This window comes from Candoia aspera, chromosome 2 (genome assembly GCF_035149785.1).
Source record: "Candoia aspera isolate rCanAsp1 chromosome 2, rCanAsp1.hap2, whole genome shotgun sequence".
In the NCBI taxonomy this organism is placed as follows: Eukaryota; Metazoa; Chordata; class Lepidosauria; order Squamata; family Boidae; genus Candoia; species Candoia aspera.
This window is the reverse complement of record NC_086154.1, coordinates 247,225,225-247,248,592: the sequence shown is the minus strand read 5'-3', so window position 1 is coordinate 247,248,592 and position 23,368 is coordinate 247,225,225. Positions and strand designations below refer to the sequence as shown.

Genomic DNA, 23,368 nt, shown 5'->3' with positions numbered 1-23,368 from the left:
ATTGTTTTTTTAATTTTAGAAGAACATGGCAGAATTGACAGCTTTCTTCAAGAATGAGATGGAATGAACTAGAGATATAAAAAGGAAAGTGAGAGAACAAGAGAGGTCCAAAAAGGAATAGCTGTCGGGTGGGGTGGGGGGAGGGCAAAGTTGGCATGATAATAGATGGGGCATCGTGCTGGCAGACTAGTCAACTTTCTATGATTTAATGAGTGTGTGAGAGAGAATATGAACCTGAAAAGGTACATGTGTGATAGAATGTGAGGGTGACCTTGGAGAACAAAGGGAAGAGATGCCCACTAGGGAATGGTCAGATAAAAGGAAAGAGAGTCCATGAGAGGGTAACGGTCTAAAGAAGAAACTTAGGAAAGACCCATCTTGACCACTCAAGCGATAAATAGGGAGGGGGGGTGAGATTCATACTTTCAGACTTGCAAGATTCTGTTAATGCAGCCTTAAAGCAGAATTAGTTCATCTAGTTCCTGTCTGGTTTACCTGGAAGGGCTGACAGTATGGGAGGGGATCAAGATCAGTGAGTCAGTGGTCAAAACATTTTGATGCAGGCCATTGAGGCTTTCATCATGACACTTCATCTGCCATCCTGTCAGTTTTGACTCTCTCCCACCTACCCATCAAAACAAAAAGGGTGATATTTTGCGTAAAAATGAAAAAAAAAGAACTTGTGATTTATGGCTTTGATGATTAGACAGGATAGATTACAGAAAGAAGAGAATTGTGGTTTAACTTTAGAGCAGCCTTTCTTAACTTTTTGACCCTGGAGGAACCCTTGAAATATTTTTCAGGCCTTGGGGAACTCCTACACATTCAGGCTCAAAGATAGGCCAGAAGTTACAAAATTATTATATTCGTTTCACATGTAGGCCTGTATGTATGCATTAGCAGAGTTCTTAAACTGAAAATAAAGAATGAAACTTACCTCTTCAATGAGAAGTTGCCCGAATTTGAAATAATTTTTTAAATAAATCGTGATCTACCAGGAAACCACTAGTGACCTCTTGCGGAACCCTAGGATTCCACAGAACCCTGGTTGAGAAACCCTGCCTTAGAGAGAGAGGTTAAAAGATAATTGTGCTTATAGCTGCTGTGAAGAATATTGGAAGCCAATTATGCATATTTTCTTTCTTTTCTAGTTTTCTTTAGCTTTTTTTTTGCACTTTTTTCTTTGCTTTCCTTTTTCCCCCCTTTTTCTTCCTTGCTTTATATTAGTTTGTATCTTTCTTTTTAAAAGTGTTAATAAAAAATATATAAACAAAATAAACAAAAGGGGGCATATTGTCCATTCAGGCAGAAGGCTTTCATTAAACCCCACCCCCACCCCCAGGTCTGACTCCAGCCAATATGAATTAGGACCGCCAAGGGATTCCTTTCACAAGGTCCTCTTTAACTGCTCCATGGCAGGTAAGCACAATGTGGTTCTTTCTTTGCTGAAAGGAGTTCCATTTGCTAAATTTGGGCAGGGCAGTTTGGTGCAAAAATTGTTCAGTAGGGTCTCATATAACTTTTTTTTTAAAGGTCTTCACCTTTGGAAAATTCAGACACAGGGGAAAAAGGAGGGAAAGGATCCTCTAAAAAAACACATTGTATTGCTATAGTCAATCACTGCATGATTGGTAAAATGTCTTGATGAGTGCATGCCACCTCAAGATCCTAGTGTATCAGAGATGTGGAGAACACATTGGCTTTTGAAATCATCTTTAAGGTGTGCTACAACTAGCTGACTGTCCATAACTATGAAAAACAGGGCAAGCTCAAGGCCACTTAATGGACAGAGGGGCAATATTGTTCACTGCCAGTGTTATATTGCCTAAGAAATCAACCAGCCATTCTTCAGCAGTGCCAACAGGCTAGCATGCACTTAAGGGACCCCCAGAGCAGCATATTCCCTCAGCTCACATACACCTGATTCCCAATAAGGCATTCTGGTATTGAACCAGGGCATCTGTGGGAGAGGTAAGAAACTCAAGATGGCACCCACAACCACATGATCCAAGTTCTGTACGAGCGACATCATAGAAAAGGATGGAGCTTCAATCGTGCAACTGACGATTGAATTTTGACTGTTTTTGAGGCAGGCAGCCCAAAACCTTGCCTGACTGATATTCTGTTCCAAAAAGCCAGAGACAAAAGCCATCCTTAAAGTTGTGCAACAAGGACAGTTGGTTACCTCATAACAATAGAAAGGAGCTTTATTTCATAAAAAGTTTATAAAATGCATATTGTACAAAAATAAAGTCTGTAGAGAACTTTGCTTAACACAAACGGCTGAGACATCAATTGGAGGTGAAGTAAAAATCCCCAATAACAACTACTTCCTGTTTTAATTTTTTTCAATTCTTATTTTCAGAGTGGGCAAAAATCACAAACTTTACCTTTTTGGTTTGTTAGCATTAGGCTGCCATTAAAGGGTGAGTCAGGCTGGGGAAAAAGGCTGAGGAAAAGCTACTGAGTGCTGAAAGAGGCTCACAGCAAAGGCCAAACTGATTCCTGTAAAGGTGCTGAATGCTTCATGCCCTCTGGTTGGTTTGGACGAGTATTTTGAGGGTATCACTTTGCCTTATGCAGGCTTGTCTCTTGCAAAAGATAAATCTACTCCTGTGTATAGAAAAACTTGAGAATAGGAACCAATGTTCTTAGACTGTCCTAAATAACTATTATTGTAATCCATTAGATTTTCCAATTGATGACCACACAATATCATGTTTAAGGACAAACCAGTCATGTAATTACCACATATCCTAATCACGACAGCTAATTGTTCAGAACATATACCAGCCAAATTTATGTCTCCTACTGATTTATCTTACAGGAAACAGTATGAAGTTCATACATTGCACTAAACCATAAACCATGGTTTGCACACAGCAGCTAGGTTCACAGAAGCCAAAAATGAAACAGTACATTATGGCTTAGTACAAGGTGTGAAACTGATCATGGTCCTGACTTGCCAAAAGCAACCATGGTTTAGCAGACCAATGGTTTGTAATGCAGCCTATCAGTAATATTCTTGCAAGAAAAGGGTTGCCTTCCATATTAAGATTCAAATTGTGCAAACTCATTAAAGGATAAACTTTTGTGCAGTCGTGTGTCCTATCATGTGATCATTCTATCACTATTCCTTCATCGTTTTTTTCTTTTGGATAAAATCCAGTCAAATTAACAAATTCCCTTTGTTTCAGTGGGAATATTGAAGAAATGTTTAAATCCCCTCTATGAAAGCCAGACTTACAGGAAACATCCAAGGTTCACTGGAAAGGAAATAAAATTGGAAGTAGATGTGACAATGATTCTGGCTGAAAGATCCTTAGGTTGCCCTGTGAGGTAAGACCCACTGAATGCAATCAGTTTTACTTCTGAGTAGACAGGCATTTATGCTGTTTGGATCGGTTTAGATGTATATGTGGAAATATAGGGTAGCAGCTGGCTATGCTACTGTATCTCAATAGTTTGGACTTCAGTGATTCTTGGTCCTCACCAGCATGGCTGATGGCAAGGGACTTGGCATCTTGTAGGTCAAAATATCTGGATGGTCCTAGACTGCCTTCCTCTGTGCTAGCTTATAGGGCTATGCATGCTTCAAAAAGTGTATCAGAGAAGTCCCTTGAACCTTGCACAGGTGTGAGCGCAGGACTTGTCTGCTAGACAATAAGGCAACTCATAGGTTTTCAGGGTGCCATCTGAACTTGAAGAAATTATTATAACTGCTTTAAGAATCACATTACAAGTCAACTCCTTTTTTTAGAGTCCTAGCAAAGCCTGAGGTGGGGGGGGGGACTGTTTAGTGAATAGCAGAGAGCTACTGAGCTTGTGTAAAAAGTCTGAAGTGCCTTGTCAGAATCATTTCTGAAGCAGGTTCGGCCCTTTTAAACAATTCAAAGTAGCGTTATGTTCCTTTTCATTTTAATTGGGAATAAATGCCACTGAACTCAGCAGGATGAATCTCTAAATGAACACGGATAGGAATGGACCACATGAATTTCTGGAGCAACAGCGTAAGAAATGGCTTAAAGGCAAGCATTAGGAATCAAATGGCAGGCATGTGGGATGTAATCCACAGAAAGGTCAACATCCCTAGGACAAAATCAAAATATTTTGCTGGAAGCTTTAGAAACCTTTTCCCAAATGGATGGAACACATACTCGATGACAAAGATATACTGAACTGTTGGCTTAAATCCCACTCAGATCCCATTCTTGGAATAGATGCATATGCTGCATGAGTAAAGTGTATGCGTAGCAGAGCAAAATTACTTATAGACATTTACATAAAAAGTGCTTGGAATTGTTTTTAAAATAACTCTCCTATACTCACTCCAAGGAAATTAATTGAATTTAAATCTATTTCATTTCAGTGGAAAGCTAATGCGAAGGACTGGGGAGTATGTTCCATTGACCATAAAACTTATTCTCAATTTTAATTTGCATAGAATGACAGCCTGGGATATGATATATGTTCTCTGGATTATAGTCACTTACATTTATTGGAGACCAGCAGTATAAAAAAACAGACGGTCAAAGAGAGATAGAAATTGCACTTAAAATATTTGGACTATAATTATAGTGGTTCCCAGTTGTAGACTAATTAATAGTGGTCCCACTTCTGTAGTACATTTGCGACATTACCGGCACCAGATATGTGACAACTAATATTTGCAGGTTTAGTTAAAAAAAACCCTGATGGCATTCATGATGGTGTGATTGAAGCTCCACTTGTTTTTTATGTGCATACATGACACACATGAAAAACAGGTGGAAATTGGAACCCACCATTGTGGCTGTCTTGCCTTTTTTTTTTTTAACCATACTTTGAGGATTTCCCTGAAGGCAAATGATCATCAATTCATTTCAGGGACATCAATTCTACTGTACTTGCTTTCTGGTGAAAAAAATAAGGCTGTATTTGCATGAAGCTTTGATTACAGGATTAATTGGTGTTCAGTGCATTTTTAATTTTATAATTATTAGATAATCCACATCTGTTCTGTAGTTTATGGCAGAATGGGAAAATCATGGCTTTCTTTTCTCTTTGGCCCCTACTCTTATGAAATCCTCAGGTTTTTTGTTTTTTGTTTTTTTCATATTCTACATTAATTACTTTCTGGAATTATTTTCTACGTTTCTTGGTGTTGCAATTCCAGTAAATAAATGCTCTACCTGCTAGAAACAAAGAAGTACCTGCTGAATTTCTGCCAGATGGTTAAAAAATGCTGACTTCCTTGTTTCTGGGAAGAGACCTCTGAACACTGTAAGACTTGGGGAATTTCCCTTTCTGGTTGCATCTGCACGGTGGGTTTAGCTTAAGAGGGAGATTGTGGAACAAATTGTGCTTATAGTTCCTATCATCCCACACTGATAAACTTTTTATGTTGGAACTTGGCTCTTCCCTGCCTCCATCTTCCAATGGTAGGAAGGTGGGGTTGGCAATTAAGATTCCAGATGGCTCAAGTAGGAAATAGTGTATAAAAGTTATCTGTCCCAAGAAGCCACAAGTAGCCATCCTATGAGATATTTCAAGGAAAAGTTAAGGGTGGGTCAGGAAGAATGGAAAGTTTAATTCAAGAATACATTGTCAAGATTCCTGAAAAGTTCCTATACCTCAGTAGTAATAGGCAGTAGCAGCATCAGCAGCAGCAAACTGGCTTCAAATGTGTAAGATCTTAGGTTCATTCTCTGCTTTAAGAACATTAGGTAAGAAGACTGGGAAATAGAGCTTTTTTTAGCTATTGTCAGTCGGAGTCAAAAGAGGAAACAAGATGACCTGGCTTATTATGAACAATTGTTATACTGTATAATGATAAGAATTCCAAAATTTGCACATTTCCAATTTTGTTCCCCATGCTCCTCTTTAAAACCAAGGAGAGCCCCATTAGAAGTATCTCTTAAATTCCTTGGCGTATTTAAACAATGTTTTAGCAGCTAAGACCAATACTAGGAACTTGTATCTGCCAAAGACTGCAGAGATATGACCACTTTTTCATAATGTGTGAAATGTTCAAGTGCTATGAACGTCTGTCCAAGTATAGGATGCAATTGACCAAGATTGTGCAAGGAGTTTTTAAAAGGCTTCTCAGAAGGATTTGATTTACGGTATGCTGTAAGCATCCCAAGAAATGTTATGTTCCATCTGAAGTACAAAACAGTTGAAAATGAAAAGAGCTACCTAGCAAACTGGGCACTTTCAAATGTTGTTCATTTCAATGGGACAGCATTCAACAAATGCTTAACTCTCTTGTCTAACTGACCAGTGACTGAGCTTTTGCTGCACTGTGTTTGCCTCACCTCTTACTTTCAAATAGATATTTTTATAGTTATTTTAGGGGTTATTTTAAATGATGCAAGCTTGGGCATCCAACAACTCAATGTAGATTTCCACTGAAATGCACTTCAAATAGTTTAAAAGAGCATTGTATTAAAAATGTACACATGCATTCAGATGTTCTCCTACTCCATACAAGTCTGCACCTGTTGACTCATTTGCCTCTTATTAAAGGTAATGGTCTTCTAAATAGATATATCTCAGTTGTTTGAAAGCTATCACTAAGTTATTGTTTTGAATAGCTCACATTTGATGGCCATCACCAACTTGAGAACCTGCAATCAATTTCCTATGCTGCATGAGGTCAAGGAAGGGACGTCACAAAATGACACCCATCAACATCTGACAGAAAATCCAGCTATCAGAATATTCTTCTTCTTGGTATTTTCTGGTCTTTATGATACTTTGCCCCCCAAAGAGATAACAAAGTATGGCACCTCCAGTGGTCTCAACCCTCCCCATCAGCATTGTCAGAAGTTAGGGAATCATCAGAACTTTCAACTGGTTAAAGAAGATCAATGGTAAAACATATTGCAATGTGTGTGATGAAATACTATCAAACTGGGCTTCTATGATTTTTGTTCAAATGGTAAAGTAAGTGATTTTTAAAAAAAAACCCAGCTTGCATTCCTGTAATTAATTCTTAATACTTTTAAAAAAGAAAAACTATAGACCTTGATCCCAGCATCACTGCCTCATTGTAACTTTGGCACCTCTTTTGAAGAAAGAAGCTTTAATAAATAAACTGAAACTCATGTCTGAACTGTAATAAATAATAATAATAACTTAAATCTCAATAAATATTTTCTCTAGATTTGACTTTAACAGGATGCATTGCATCAAGTAGTCTCTATGTTCACTCACGATGACCACAAATAAAAATGTTCATTAAGTAAGTGACCTTAGTCCTTCTGTAAACCAATAAAACATCCACATTTTTTAAATGGCATTTTGCCTAGACAGGTGATTAAAAACACAGCCTTTTTTGGGGGAACAGAAAAGGGTAATCTCTCTCTCTCCCCCCCCTCAAAACATTAATCCTTTTTCAGTTAAATCATCCATCCTTTTGATAATGGGTTGGCTAGAATTGAGCTAGCTAAATAAAAGCTGAGCTTGACTTCTTCCCAATATATAAAAATATGTCATTGCTTTTGACTTATATGTAACTCCACTTGAAGCCTTGTACCAAGTGGACCCCGTTGTGATTCAACTTTCTGACTGATTGGTATGGGTAGAATAATTCTGCATTATTCATAAGGCACAGGAAAAGAAGCTTGTTTTTATCTTTACACTACAGAAAGGAGTGATGTTGCGATGTACAATTTGGCCAAGTGGTCTATAAATCGAGGATGGAATTTTAAGCTTAGATTTTTGTGAAGGGTTTCTAAAAGAGATTATTAGTTATGGGAGACAAAGGTCTACAATTGCTAGGCTTCCATAAATAAGGATCAAGAAAGTGCTGAGTGAATTCTCGGAAGCCGTCAGTTCACAAGCTGGACAAATTTAGCCAGCAATCTGTATGAACTGAGGGTCCTGCTAGGATTTTTGGATAATTTCCTCAAATCATCAAGTGTGTTTTCTCCATTACAGGTAGTCTTCGCTTAACAACCACTTGTTTAGCGACAGTTCAGACTTACGACAGTGCTGAAAAAACCAACATATGACCAGTGGTCACACTTACAACCGTTGCAGCATCCTTGCGGTCATGTTATCACAATTTGGGCACTTGGCAACTGGTCTGCATTTATGACCATCACAGCATGGTGGTCATGTGATTGCCATGGCTTCTGGCAAGCAAAATCAATGGGGATTCTCTTAACAACTACGTGTGATTCACTTAACAACCACGTGGTTCACTTAATGCCTGTAGTGATTTGCTTAACAACTGCTGCAAAAAAGCTTGTAAAATCAGGTCAGATTTGCTTAATGACCACTTCGCTTAGCAACTGAAATTCCAGTCCCAATTGTGGTTGTTAAGCGAGGACTACCTGTATAACATTTCTATATATTCCACTGTTCAATCCCAAATATCCCAGATAAATTCCTCAGAATTGCTCACAGTGGCCTTCCCCAACCTAGGATCTCAGTTCCCAGAATTCTTCAACCAGCATGGCCATTATCAAGAATTCTGGAACTCCAGTCCACACATTTGGAGGATGCAAGGTTAGGGAAGGTTTGGATCATGGGTGTCTATGAGGGGAGGGGTCAACAAGAGCAAAATAATAGGTATGACTGGGCAATTGAAGCATTGTTCCTTTTTAACATGCATCACACACATTTAAAAAGGGTTGGGAATTCAGTTGACATTGTTGACTCTCCCCTCCATGGAAGCCCCTGCAGCTGATCATAACCCCTCTCTTGTTAATATGAAAGCCAGATTATGCCTCCAAGTTGGGATTAAGGCCAGTGATCATTGGTTTTACTTCCATTTTGGGGGAGAAAACGAGGAAGGAAGATGCTTTTAAAGGGAGCTTGTGTTGATAAACACCTGTTCAGCCAAGTTTTGCCAGTGGTAGATCATCTCAAAACCAATGGTGTAAGTAATTTCCATTCATCCTGGATCTCAGCCCCTGAGCATTGATGTCTATTTGCCTTCCTGTAGAAACTAAAAGCTCCAAAAGTTGTATCTTCTCCAATTATCCTGTGCTGGATTTCCATCAACCAGGCTCCCGCTGCTGTTGTTCTCCTGTATACTTGGTCCTCTTCCTTCATTTGATGCCACCCTTTTCTTTCCTTGGGAGCCTTGGTCCCCTTCTTTGCCATTTTAGCAGGAATGCAATATCATAGCAATGTCCAAACGCAGAAGGACATCAAACGCACCCACATTTTTTAGCGGAATGTTTCCTCAGTATATGATAAGTTGATAGGTCATCCTCCAAAAATGAAAGGTCATCATCATAAGCAATGGGTCGGCAACAAGGCTGTGGCCTGATTTTGTCACTGACCAACTTTCTATTTTGGGTTAAATTGTTTAAAATTTGGTCATACAGGGACACAGCAGTCTCGCACGAACCACTACAATATCGGAAAATCAACTCTTCTTTGGTAGTGTATCCCAAACCCAAGTCAGTCACATTTAAGTGAATCTCACTTAAGACACAATCCCGAGATTTGAGCCTTTGAACTCTCCGTCCTTTCCTGCTGCTGGAATTGTTATTGTTCCTTCCTGCATTTTGCCGGTTTCTTTCCCGTTTGGAGAAAAGTGGTTTATCTGGTGATCTCTTCAGTCTTTTTAAAGTGGTTTGAATAAAATCCATGACACCATCAAGTTGGCTGGGATAATCCACAGGCATAGTAGCTGTTTTGAAAAGGACAAAAACAGGTTGTCAGATGACTGCGTATTTCACATGAAGAAGATCATCTTAATTATTGAAATTTCTAGCAGGCACATGGTTAGATCTGGGAGTGGCAACTGCATATGCTAAAGGCTGTAAAGTTCAATTTTTAAAATTTTATTTATTACTGGATTTATAAGACCACCCAACTCAACAGTGAGACTCTGGGTGGCGTGCAACAACAAAAGGGTAAAGGTTTCCCTTGACGTAAAGTCCAGTCGTGTCTGACTCTAGGGGGCGGTGCTCATCTCCGTTTCAAAGCCTTGGAGCCGGCGTTGTCATAGACACTTCCGGGTCATGTGGCCAGCATGACTCACGGAACGCCGTTACCTTCCCGCCGAAGCGGTACCAATTAATCTACTCACATTTGCATGTTTTCGAACTGCTTGGTGTGCAGAAGCTGGGACGAGCAACGGGAGCTCACCCCGCCGCGCGGTTTCGAACCGCCGACCTTCCGATTGACAGCTCAGCGGTTTAACCCGCAGCGCCACCGCGTCCCTTACGCAACAACAAAACACATGCCATAAACCCAAAAAGAACCACCTAGTGTTAAAACATATACAATATATAAATATGAATATGAAATACAGAATATAAAATGATGACCAGCACCATAATAAAAACAGCCAAAATGGGACTCTGCTCACCTGGGCCCAAATTATCCAAAGACAATGCTAGTTTACAGAATTTATATTCTATAGGTATACTGTATATGCAATATTCACAAGGATCAAGGCATTTTTGATCAAGGCTAGAAAATCCATTGCTGCCTTCTTCTTTTGAATGATAGGTACAAAAGTTGTATAAGGTGACTGTGAAAATTCCAACTTTACTATTGATGTTTAAAGAGGTCTGTAAGACTGGGTAACCCATTTAATACACACCCGTTGGTTGACTAAGTGTTTCCATGGAAAACTAGATTAAGTGAAATATTAGACTGTGATGTATTCTCACAGCACCTAGTCACTCTTGAACACGCAGAAAACTTCCTTAACTTGATACTCCCAATGTATTGGAGTACAACTGTAATTCCTATCCAGGGTAGCCACTGGGAATTATGAAAGTGGTGATCTGATACATTTGGAGGGATCAGGTTACAGAAAATTGGTCTATACCTTGTCCATGACACTCTGTAGGTTGTTCATAGTTCCATTCCATTTCCATAACTGTCTGAGCATTGTTACCCATCTCTTAATGTAGAGTGGGCAAGAATTCCAGCTGGGGGAGAGGGACACCATTTTTTTTTAATCATCTGCAAGGGCATGGCAGTAACACAGTGATATCACTCAAGTGGACAGGATTGACATGCTGGCCTTTAAATTTTATTTTTATTCAGGATGGGTTTACACAAAAAGGTACATTAAGCCTCCAGACATAACCCATCAGTTTTAAAGTTTAAACAAAACTAGTCCATGGAAAATATGGGACCTGCAAAAAAGGTCTTCAGGCCACATATAGCCTATGCTTCACAGGATGACCACCCTTGATCTACTGGAAAATTTCTGCTTGGATTCAACCCACTTTCAATCTAGATGTGATTGCTAAAATGGCTGAATGCATCTCTTCCTTCGAGTAGCACTTGCTCTGGAGAATTGCATCATAGATATCCCTTCTTACTCTCCCTGTGCCAGCTTAACTGGTATTATTCAAAAACTGAGTGCAACGATTATGAATCTGGTAATCATAATCAACAATAACAAAACCCTGGTATATGTAGAAAGTAAGAAAGATTACTTTGACAGAGATATGCAAGCTCCATTGCCAAGGTGACAAGGGGTAAAACAATTTGTAAGTCCAGAACGTCCAGATAATGTTTGGAAGCGACCTAGGCAATGCCTCCCTAACTCACTGAACTATTAGAAGGAGGAAGAAGGTATAGGGGATAAGGAAGTTGACCTTGACATAAATAAGTCAGTTCTGTTACCAGAGCAATGAGGAGAAAAAGATAGCCCTTGGTTAGGGCTTAACCAAGCAGAAAATATGTGGAAGCAGGTCAGACAGACACCTCCCTAATTTACATGGGTATAAGAAGGGGGAGGAGATACAGCACAATTAGACTTGCAAGATTCTGTTATTATAGCCCATATCAAAGTTGTTTTAGCCTGCCTGTGGAGTTGATTTCTTGGTTTGGTTTACCTAATGGGGCTGACACTATTAACAGCCAAAATAACCCAAGTATTCCAGCCTGCTTTGAGGACATGGAAGTTACTGAGAGGGAATCCAAACTGACCTGTCAGATGCTTAACGAGACTTAAACAATGCAAGTGATATCTCTAGTTAAAATCAGAGAACTGTAGAGTTGGAAGGGACCACAAGGATCATCTAGTCAAATCCTCTGCAATGTGTAGGAAAACCAATTAAACCATCCATGAAAGGTAGGTATCCAGCCTTTTCTTAAAAACCTCCAGAGTTGGAGAACCAACAACCCCCTTAGGTAGACTATTCCTCTGTTGTCCACATCCAAATGAAGAATGGACATCATTGCAAAATGTGTGAGCTTTGGTTGAAACGGAAACCTGCTCACCAACAATGGGTGATGTATCAACGACGCTGAGGAAAAATAAACTTTGATTCATACGGTTTTTGTTGGTTTGGTTAGTAAACTAGAAAAGAGCTAGCAAGCAATCCTTCCTATAACATAAACTAATACTGTATTTCTCTTTCAACAAGATGAAGGGTCACATATCCCATTGTATTTCCAATTTCCGAAGCACTGAAAAAGGGCAGTACAGCTTATTTATTCCTTGATATTTTTTGCCTATTGTAATTCCTTCTATGAGACCTTCTATGAGACCTCAGGCCAGGACTCAAGTGGGAAGAGATGAATCCAACAAGCCCTTTCTTTAAGCCTCCATTAACACTGACATGTTCATATATAGTTTCACACTAGCTGGTAAAGTGGCAGTAACTAGAAGTGGGAAGAGCTAGAAGCCTTGGATTTAGATTTCCAAACTGATTTGCCAAACTGTTACTTAGCCTAAAACTCACTTTATGAATTAAAAGTAGCCTATTACTGCATGCTGGTTGAAATAAAGGTAGTATAAGCCCACGTACTTAGAATCATTGAAATTAAATAATAACATATTTATAGTGGCTCTGTTCACACAACATAGTAGACAAGGTTAAATGAGTTTGGGTTGTTTGTGTTTCAGTCTGCTGTGGGAAACCAGGCACTATCTTAGCATCTTGTGCGAAGAAAACTATCATATTAAGCTACATCATGGTTTATTTTTTGGGCCTAGCACATTACGTGAACACAGCTATTATATTTTGTTTTCCTGGTTTTAATATATCTAAAGGCATCCAAAAATTAATACATATGACTCTTCTGTACATTAAATGTGTGCTCCTGAGTCATGAGAAGTTTGGGGAGATTCTGGTGTTAACCTAAGGTGCAGTTTCCTTAGAAGTAGATCAATGGAGACTTAAGGCATTTTGTAGGTTGAATATACCATGGAAGTTCACCATACTAGCATTACAAAGGTTTCTGTTTCCCAAAAGATTTCTAATGTCAAAAAAAGCTCTCTGCTTCCTTTTCATACCCATATAGTTCAACCAAAATACAAGAATGAAGTTTGTCACAAATGAAGTTTGATAATGGTGGATGAATTAATGGCTAGCATACACAAAAAATAAAGAACAAAAAACAGAACAGTACACATAAGCGAATGAATCTAATGACTCCTTGCTCCATCCACTTACCTTGAGGTATCAAGCCTAGCTGGGAAAAACTGATGCTCGGGAAGATGAGGCTGTAAAATGGAGGACAGCTTAGGACCCCTGATTTACTCTCCTCTTTTGCTCTAAAAATGGTTGCTTTCCCTGACTTGCATTTGATTGGGGATGACCTGGCTTCAAACTAAAGAATATATAGCATACTGAATTTAGTTACATGAAGCCACTCATCAGCTCCCCAGGATGTTATGAAGCTTACTCTTCTGAGCGTAAGCAACATCTCACTTTGGAAGAGAAAAGGATTTGTATCTGCCCAGTCCAGCCATGAGCTGCATGCATGCAAACACACATTGCTAATGGGATGAGGAATTATTGGCCCATAGGTGCAAGGCACGCAGTTCCTTCTCTCAAACCAGCTGGTGGGTTGTTTGCTGAGCTCTGATGGAGAATCAGCAACGATACTCATCAACTATTTGGGAAAGCAGAAGAACTGATTTTGTTCTGCCTTTCTCTATTGAACAGCTGATTTGCCACAACTGTGGATGGTTGCTGCGCAAATATGACATAACACAGGGTTTCTCCTACAGAAGATTCTGTCTATTTCCTTCCAGATTTCCTCCCTTATGCATGGTCATGTCTAAAGCTGTACACTTTAGTTCCATCAACACATCACTTGGTTTGCTCGGTGCCAGAGAGAATGGAGATTAAGCACTAAAGGAAATGCTGCCATCTGTCTATCCGTCACAGTGTGACGGGGTTTTTTTTCTTTTCTTTTTTTTTTGAACTGGAGGTGTTTTGTTTTGCAAGGGTGGCAATTGACACAGAAAAACATGACAGCAGAACCTTTTATGCTTTTTACTATATACTCTGACGTTGTTTACAGCAGGCATTTACAACAGGTATATGCAACACAATACTGGTGTTCACTTGGTGTCAGGGTTCCTCCTAAGTCTCCCTCCCAGAGACTATCCCCCTGGATCTCTCTTGCTTCCTCTCACTTCCTTGCCATCTCCCTCCTGGTTTCTGGGCTTGACGAGAGGGAGAGGGAAAGAGGGGAGAAGAAATGGGCCGGAATTTATTATAGCATGCTCAACACGGCTTGGCCTTCTGCTCAGCCAAACACCTACTGCTTCTCCACTGGGGGAAGAACCTCTCCCAGGGTCTTCTGCCCAGTCCTTTCCCAGAGACCAGGGCTTTGCCACAGACAGCTGATCCCCTCCTTCCCACTCTTGGGTCTTGGGCGGAGCTCTTGTCCCTCTGGGTCTTCAGTTCCCTTCTTCCAGGGAAGCGACCCCTGGACCTTTCTTCTCCCTTCCCAACCAGGAACTAACAACTGTTCCACACACAAACTTTTTCTCCCTCCTCCTCCTCTCCTATTTTTAGCCAGACCCGCAGAATGTCCCTCAGCAGGGGTGAGTGTCCTCCTCATCCCCAGCTTGATCAATGGGACTGTTATCTCCAAAATCTCCCCACACCAGCCCTGGCTAGCAGCCAGAGGAGCTCATCAGGCCTCTTGAGAAGTACAGCTGCCCTTCAAGGCCAAAACTGACCTGCTTTTTCTTCTTTAACTCACTCCAACGGCTGGCTCACGCCAGCAGAAGAGCAGCCAGGCCAGGCCACTAAAACCCCATATGCCACACTATCTCTTCTTGTTGAATGTAATGAGAATTAAAAATATTTCAGTGCAATAAATAAGGATTTACTCAAAGTTGTTTACACCTCTGAAACAAAATCCAGTTGTGTAATGCCACTAACTTATGCACTCAGAATTATGCAAACCATTAAATAGTATGCAGATGTTTCAATTTCACATATGCATCCCCAATAGTTTTTTTTAATTATGTAACAACTGAAATTCTACACAATTTCAATGTAAAGGGGTCAAGTCCTACCTGTGCAGGAAAAGAAAGATAGGTCTTATATCCTTGATGGTTCTGAAAGATCCTAGGTATTTTCATATACATCTCTACAACATCAAGACTGAGATGTTCAAGAGCACAATTCTGTGTGCGGGGCCAGCAATATCATTGTGCACACGAGCAAACACTTGAAAGAGCAGGTTATAGAGATAATCCCAATCCAAGCCATACATATCGTGATTCAAAATATGCCGCAAAGCTCATATAATATTAAATAATATTTTATTCCAGTTTATGAAATATTATTCAGGAGGTAGGATCAAAAACTAGCTTTTTGGGAGGCTTAATGAGAGCAGCTAGCTATGCAGCATTGCTGTGTTCCATTAAGCTTGACTCTTGCTCAGTAATGTATATTTACTGAGTATACATTACATATTTAATGTATATTGTTTAATGTACATAACAGCTTGTGGAGGCAGGAGGCAACTGCATATATAACTGGTTGCGGCTGACTAGACAAAAGATGTCAATAGACTTTGTTATATCACATTGTCTAAATTTATTCAACCTGTGAATCAGCAGTAATCTGATCAAAGAAAACTTGGAATTTCAGAAGATACCAAACTAATTTTAACTCAACCCCATATTTAACTATAATTAACCACCAAGATTAATCTGTTTTTGGTCACTGGTGAGACCCTTTGCAAATAATTATTTTCTAGCCCAGCTTCCACCAAATTAGGTTAATGTATTAAGACATTAATTAGGATTTAAACCACTTTACAAGTAATAACTAACAGCAAGATTATAATTAACTGGACAATAATAGTTTACTTCTGACATTTAGTCCCAGAGATTTTTATTTGTGACTGTTCATTATATTATCATATTTCCCTCAAGCTACTAAAGATGAGCTCTAAAGACAGAGAAACCTGAGACTTTCTAGAATGTCTATCTGTGTATGAATGTCTTCGTCACGCAGAAAGTCTCCGAACAGTCAACAATTTAGGAACATAGTAGAGGAGTTAGTGTGATAGAAGGAAAGGGAATGGTGAAAGTTTAAACATTTTGGCTAACTTGCATAATTCCTGTGGCTTCTTTCCAAAAAGTGAAGAGGGAAACCCAGGAAAGATTCCAGTGGGAAGACAGAGAAGGAGGAACAGACAAGGCAGAAAAGTGGAAGAATGCAGATGTGGTTTTGCATCTGTTGGAAAGATGCTGAAGAGGCAAAAGTAGCTGAGAATCCCTATCTCACTAGAAAGCAGCAGTGAAGACTGGGTTTTAATTTGCTACAAGAACAACAAAACCCACCCTAGGAGCCCAGTGGGTGGCTACAACCCACGGGGTATATCCACATTTGCACATGAGGAGCTGTTCCTTGATCCTCTTCCTATTACAACAGAGTGAGGCAAAGCCACTGCAAAGCATGACTATCTACAGGCTTCACTAGAAAGGCACTATTCTGTCAAAGTTCACCAAAAAAAAAAAAAAAAGGGCTGATTGCGGTCACATAGATAGGATTAAACTCTCATGTAATATAGCGCTCAAGGGAGCAGAAACAGGGACAGGTTTGTTCTCATTCATTCAGTGAATGTGGGAAAGAGGAAAGAGAAAGCAGGACTGTGCCTTGTTCAGCACATTTAGTCCCTACCATCTGTTGGAAGGATCACATGAAAGGGACCTATGAGCAAGCCATTATACCAATGTTAAGCCTTGCGTTCATGTGAACAAAGGCCTTGGAGTGATCAGAGTTCCTGAAAGCATCAAGGAATTAAACATTCTTCACCAACCACATGGATGTTACAGAACATGACCTTCCTTGGATGCAGGTCACAGCATAACCCTGTTCCCTTCCCCACCCATCTTTCCATGTACACGTGAAAGGAGAGTGAATAAAAGCCTGCAATATATTCTAAGACAGTCAGCATTATACTTCCAGGGAAAATATTTCATTTCATCATGAAAATCCCAGGATTAATTGGACTTTAATTTCAAGAAGGTCTGACTTTCATTCCCAGGATGCAACTCAACGCACGTGGGAGTGGGCCCAGCTGAATTCAGTAGGACTTGAGTCAATAAGTCTAAAACTATAAATTGTAAAGCTCTTAATCTGAAGCAAATCTCAAGGAAATAGTTTGGGGGCTGCAACTTCTGTTCAACAACTATGTGGTTTTAGCTATATAGAAGATCCAAGCTTCCTGACCAACTTGACTTTAAAAAGATTAACTAAAAAAAGAAGATATAGGAAGCTGGTCTGCTGAAGAGCAAAGCACCAGCCTCTGGCATCATACTGATTTGCAGGAATGCCTTGGGGCCAGTTTACTTTCTGCTAAGGAGCAACCACAGGAATCCCTTGACTGTTTCTTCCTTAGCCCCTGCCGTGCCCCCCAGCCTGTCTCTTTATTGGAGGGCAGAGCTGACTGGATCATCTCAAAATGAAAAAAGCCAAAGGCCAGTAAGCAGCTGTAAAAATAACAAGAAGTGGCAGCAAGAAAGGGGAATGTGTGCTTACAATCCATTTGGCCAGCGTAGGGATTCAGCAGCCTGCTGGTAGTGTGGTCTTCTTCAGCTCTTCCTAGCACTGAGCGGGCCCTCTCAGGAGGTCTCTTACCAGCGGGAAGCGGAAAGGTCGAGATCGAGTTGAGTAGCACCACGCAGACAGCCACCACATCCCATAAATTCATCTTAGATTCCCTTCCAGCACAAGACCCTGGCAAACGGGAGACATACATTAGTTTTCACCTCTTCTTCCCTTTGAGTGCCATCTGTGCTAATCTACACCTCTTTTTCCTAACCTGGACTTGCCTGCCTGTTGTAAATGCAACCATTTTAATGATCAGTATAATAGCAAGCACAATGCTTGGCATTAAGTATGTGTTTATTAATAGTAAGTCATAACTTTTCTTAGTGTCTTTCACTCTGGGACTCAACAGCCCCCCAAGAAAGGCTGGATTCTATGTATAAAATCTAGGGAAAGCAACTAAATAGAAACATCTGGGACCAGAATAAGTACTTGGTATTATTGGGCAAGATTCTGGAGCTACATTTATGATCACTACTTTGGACCCTCAAAATTTTCTACAATGCTGTCATGGCCATAAGCCCTGCTTTTTATATCTCTATATACATATATAGAGATATAGATAATATATATATGAATCCATTTGAAAACTTCACTTTTTTAAAGCAACCCCACACATCTAATTCTTACTTAAAGAAAAAGAACAAAAAGAATGGAAAGTTGAGGCCCTAAAATTGCTCAGCAACCATTTCCATCTGGACAGCAGCAGGCTCCTGGTCACAATTTTGCCCAGTACAGTGAAAAGTACTGTATTTCTCTCTACATTATACTTACGTCTAATATGCAATATCGGTGTGCATAAGTGGGAAGCATAACTTTGTTCCTTTTTCTCTTTCTCTGGAGATGATCCCCTTTCCTCCTAGCATCATTTCAGGGGAACAGGGAAACATTTAGCTGTACAGACCCTTAGCTAGAGGATAGCTGCTCTCTGCTGTCTGGTAAACCCACCAGAATCCATCAATGGAAGACAGAGGTCCAGCAGAATTGTTGTATCCAAGGCTCTCTTGAACCTGATGACATTCTTCCAAGGTCCTGTCTAGCTTAACATGACCCACAATCCCTGTTTTGGATAGAGGATCGCAATTCCCTCCCACCCAGGGTGTTTTATTTCCAGAGATAGCACCAGCAGTTGTCCCACAGCCTAGTCATTAGTCCTGATGAAAAACCTTGTCTGTCTGAGCTGTCTCATTTCAAGTCACAAGTAGATTCCCTTAAACATTGCCCCAAACCCATCCAGGGGTTACAAATGTAAGGCTCCATTTTAAAACCTCCCCAAACACTTCAAAAATAGAATTATACCTTGCATACTCAATGATATCAGAAGCACAATTTTATTTGAAGAAGAATCGTCTTTATTGTAGTCAATGACCAGTCCATAAAACACCTTACTTACGGAAAGTTGATACTGTTTAACCAGTTAGGTAAACAGATCAAACAAACTGCTGCACATCTTACATATTACATGACAAAATTTGGCTACACATAAGGAAATGGAGTCATTTGAACTTGAAAGTAAAAGTTTTCAATAAAAATGATCTGAGTGACAAGGATATTTAATTAGGTATGGGGTTAACAACTCCCAGTGAGTATCAGTGCAAAATGGACCATATAATAAAACACGTTTTGTGGTTTCAGTGACTCCTTCACCACATAGACAGAATCTGGATTTAAATGGGATGTCTCTGTATCTCTCCTCTAAGACCACTGATGGATGCATTTTGACCCATGCCAAGGTTAGGGCCCTCCTTAGCTTGGGAACAGTAATTTGCTTTGGGTATCTGGCTGGTCTATAAGGAGTACAGGGGCTACTTAAAAATATTTCTTTGGGGAGGGACATCATTCTATTTGAATATCGGTGTCCTCAAGGTAATGCTTGATTGCGTTCTTCTTTCTTGCCTTAGCATGCACACTTGAGTTAAGGAAAACCCAGAAGTTCAAGTTCTTTATGTATTGCATCGGCCCAAGAGGAAACAAATTTATCAGAAAGGCCCTGGGGAGGTAGGACTGCCAGGGAGAAAAGCAGTTTAGTCCAACGTGTGAACTTTATTTATTTAAGTGTCCCCAACTTTAAGAAAGTTGCCCATCTTCAAAGTGGTGGATCACTGTAACTAAGTAACTCTATATAGTCAATCAATTAAAAAAAACCTGGGCAATTTAAATAAAATATGTCCCTTCACATAAAACACTTAACATGCCAGGATAAAATGTTTTAACTTATAGCCTGTTCCATGACATGCTAGTTTCTAGTGGCAGGACTTTTTTTAGAATGTATTTTTTTGTCCTCTTTTCATTTAAAAAGTGAGCTCATACTTGAAACCTACAATGAAATGCTCAGTTAGGAATTTCTCTAAGATTTTCCACACAATCACTGTGGAAATGTGGCTTCCCAGAAAAATATACTGCTAATAAATGGGTGGATGTCCCCTGCTCTTTGCTCTAGCATCAAATCTAAAAGAAAATCAAATATTTACCAAATAGCATAGGTGCTTTTGCAAGCTACAGATTAATCTCCAGGTTTCAGATACCTTGGGTGAAATATTGGGGGGCAGACTGCAAATCAAAGAATTGTAAAGTTGGTAGGGACTAAAAGGATCATGCAGTTCAGTCCTGCAACATGCAGGAAAACCAGTTAAACACCCTATGAAAGGTGGCTGTCCAGCTTCCTCTTCAAAACCTCCAGAAATGGGGAACCCACTACTTCTGCAGGTGGACTTTTCCACTGTTGTACAGATCTTACCATCAGAAAGCTTTTTTTCTTACATTTAAAGAAATTCTAAGTAGTTTCAACATATACCTGTCCTAATTTCTGTGGAAAACAATTTCTTAACATCGTTCCTGTAGTTCCCCTTCAGGTACCTGAGTATGACTATCATATCACCCCTAAGTCCTTTTCTCTAGACTGAGCATCCCGAATTCCTACAGCCTGTCCTCATAGGACATGTCTTCAAGTCCCTGTATCATTATTTTCTTCCTTTCTCGCACCTGCCCAAGTGAGTTACCTAAACTGGGCAACAACCAGTTCCTGAGCAGTGAGAAGTAGGGCTGGGAGCAGCCATGAGCTCAGGATGGCTTCCTGCAATGGATGCGGGGGCAGGGGCGGGTGGTCACCTCCCATTTGGCTGTCAGGTTGTTGGGGGCAACACCCTGCCTTATGTTTAATTACCAATGTTTCTAGGCTGGCACTGCCAAGAACCTTTGGTGGGGCTGTGCCACTGCCCCTTTGACCTTCCAACCTGCCACTCCTACAAAGGCTGAGCGGAGATGCCTGAATCTGGAGGTGGATGGTTTCTGTTTGTAAGCTATGAAAGATGCCGGATCACTGCTCTCCTTTACTTAAAATTTCCAAAACATTTCGCAGACGGTTTGTAAAATGCCATGGCATCAGATTTGAGAGTATATGCTTGCTGGCTCTGAAAGGTTTAAATCCTCTAAATTAATAGTATTATGTCTTATGAGCCTTTCCCTGAACAAAAGATTGAGAAGGTAACAGAGATACCTGGGAATGAATTGGCAATTTTTTTTTTGCAAAAGTGCAGGTTGCAGTAATTCAGAACAATGGATAGGGTTCCTTTAAATTAAAGTGTTTTCTCCCAGGTTTGATGGATAGTGAGTCAATAGATGGAGTTATATGGACTATTAGTCTGACTTGGAAGAAGGCAGTTTTCTGTGAACTTAAGCCATTTATGTATGCAGCAGCCTCTCACATTCCGTTTCACATTTCACATTCATGAACATAAACAGAAGCAGATGAGGCCCATTTAGTGAGCATCTGGATCTACCTTTGCATTGCAGAAGAAACACAAAATGCAAAAAATACGAACTCATTTACGCAAACAACATCATGTGTTTGAAAACTCAAAAAGGAAGAAACAGAACAGAGAAAGAAAAGGCTTTCAGTCGCAGTGACAAATTATAGCTCAATTTCCTCCGCAGACTCAAGGTTAAATTAACTTGGTTGCAGGTCAGACCATACAAATCTGTTGCAACACACGTGATTTCAGGACCTTAACCAAAAAGCTTCCAGGGAGTGCTTTTCGAGAAGCACTTTCAATCAGAAGACACCCCATGTTTTCCTATCTTGATAATAAGTGTGTGTGTGTGCGTGTGTGTGCACAGAAGAAGCTGTGAAAGACAGTGGCATCTGGGCCCCTATAAAATTTTGCGAAGGAGGTGGATTGACTGCCCATAAACCTTAATGCTCAACGTAGTCTGAGTCATTTGCCTTTTTCCCTTCCAAGGCAAAGGAATTCTATTCTTAGCAGGACAATTCCTGTCAGGGAAAGCTATTACAAGCAATAGAATGGAAAAGCCCTCATTTCCTTTAGGAAGTTCATCAAAGCTACAGCTGTACCTCTACTAAAGATGCAGAAATGGTACCTTCTTTTCAGATGTTCAGCGAATAATAAACAGCTTACAAATGGAGGGAGAAAGAGGTTCTAGGATTTTAAATATACCTATAAAAAAACCTCATCTGGACACCAGATGTGTGGTTACCTGGTTTGGTGAAGGATCCAGCCTTCTGTGCTTGCTCAGACAAAGATTATTATAAATGCCCCATGGAGCAGCACTGACATTCCCTGTGGCTTCAAAACACACTTCTGGTTCTTTCTTTCTTTGGAATTCAGAGTGGGCTACAGTTTAAGGGCCTCTCATATGTTTACAGAAGAAGGCTAATCTGGCTTTCGCATCAAAAAAGCAGCAATTTGGCAACTTCCAATCATAAAATGTTATATGGGTACCATGCCTGGTAAAACTGGGACTGAGGGAGTGGTTGAGGGGAGAGGAGAACAGAGAAGAAGTAGAGAAAAAGTCATCTGCAGAGCTGTAAGAAAACGTAGCTTTGTTTCGGATGAATTTTCCTATCCCCTCTCTAGCCATTATCCGCCTTGCAAACAGGGAATCTGGGACCAATCAGGCGTTTCTCATCCTTTCAGCTTGTTCACCAGAACAGGCTGGTGTGCAGACTGCCTTAAATTCCACTGGAAATATTTCAAAACTGTCCTTTGATTGGAGATGAATTTCTTTCATTTGACCCCACTTTTGGACACAGAAAGCAGCTTGGATGTCACAGGCAAAGGAAGCAGAAGAGCTTGCAGGTGCTTTATTAGAACCAGCAAGCAACCCCCCCGCCCATCCAACCTTTTTTTTCACTGCCAGATCTTCATTCTGTAATGGTGAAAGACCATCCAGGTAAACCTGCCAAGTGCTTCCCTCTTTCTTACCCCTGAATGACTATAAGCGGTTTATCTTTGTGGATGAGGGTTTCTAAAGCAAGCGACACAAATATATTTGTAACAAGCTGGCGGTCCAAGATTTTTCATAGCCATTTTGGTTTCAATGGGATTACAGCTCCATCCATGGCCCACTAAGGATGAGATTTTGGATTTAACCAGACTGGTAACACATCCTGAACCAATTAGATCAGCCTAACCATGTAATACTTAAATGCAGCATTTTCCCACGTAGGGTTTTAAATTATTAGGTACTCTTACTAGCCTCATTAATTATGGATGGATTTTACTTCCATGTTGTTGAGACTTGTTATTTTTGTTATTTTTCCTGGCTTGAAGTATTTCATCATGTTA

The 23,368-nt window shown here is 40.2% G+C and overlaps 1 protein-coding gene across 2 annotated transcripts; it reads right to left on the bottom strand.

Moving 5' to 3' along the window:
• Positions 1-8,187: 8,187 nt before the first annotated feature.
• On the bottom strand, positions 8,188-17,907 carry GDNF (glial cell derived neurotrophic factor). Of its 2 annotated transcripts, none has more exons than XM_063291130.1 (2): positions 17,715-17,907; positions 8,188-9,631 (listed from the first exon to the last, which is right to left on the bottom strand). In XM_063291130.1, the coding sequence occupies exons 1-2, from the start codon at positions 17,884-17,886 to the stop codon at positions 9,144-9,146; spliced, it is 660 nt and encodes a 219-aa protein (XP_063147200.1). In that variant the 5' UTR covers positions 17,887-17,907; the 3' UTR covers positions 8,188-9,143. The 2 variants fall into 2 exon arrangements, with proteins under 2 accessions (XP_063147200.1, XP_063147199.1); XM_063291129.1 differs by having other exon boundaries at positions 17,814-17,886.
• Positions 17,908-23,368: the final 5,461 nt, after the last annotated feature.

Bases quoted from the DNA above. Each gene is read 5' to 3' on its own strand.
- GDNF (XM_063291130.1), bottom strand. From the start codon at position 17,886: ATGAATTTATGGGATGTGGTGGCTGTCTGCGTGGTGCTACTCAACTCG. The intron at 9,632-17,714 runs GTAAGCACACAT...TTTTCAAAACAG, and splicing joins CTACGCTGGCCAAATGGATT to CTACTATGCCTGTGGATTAT.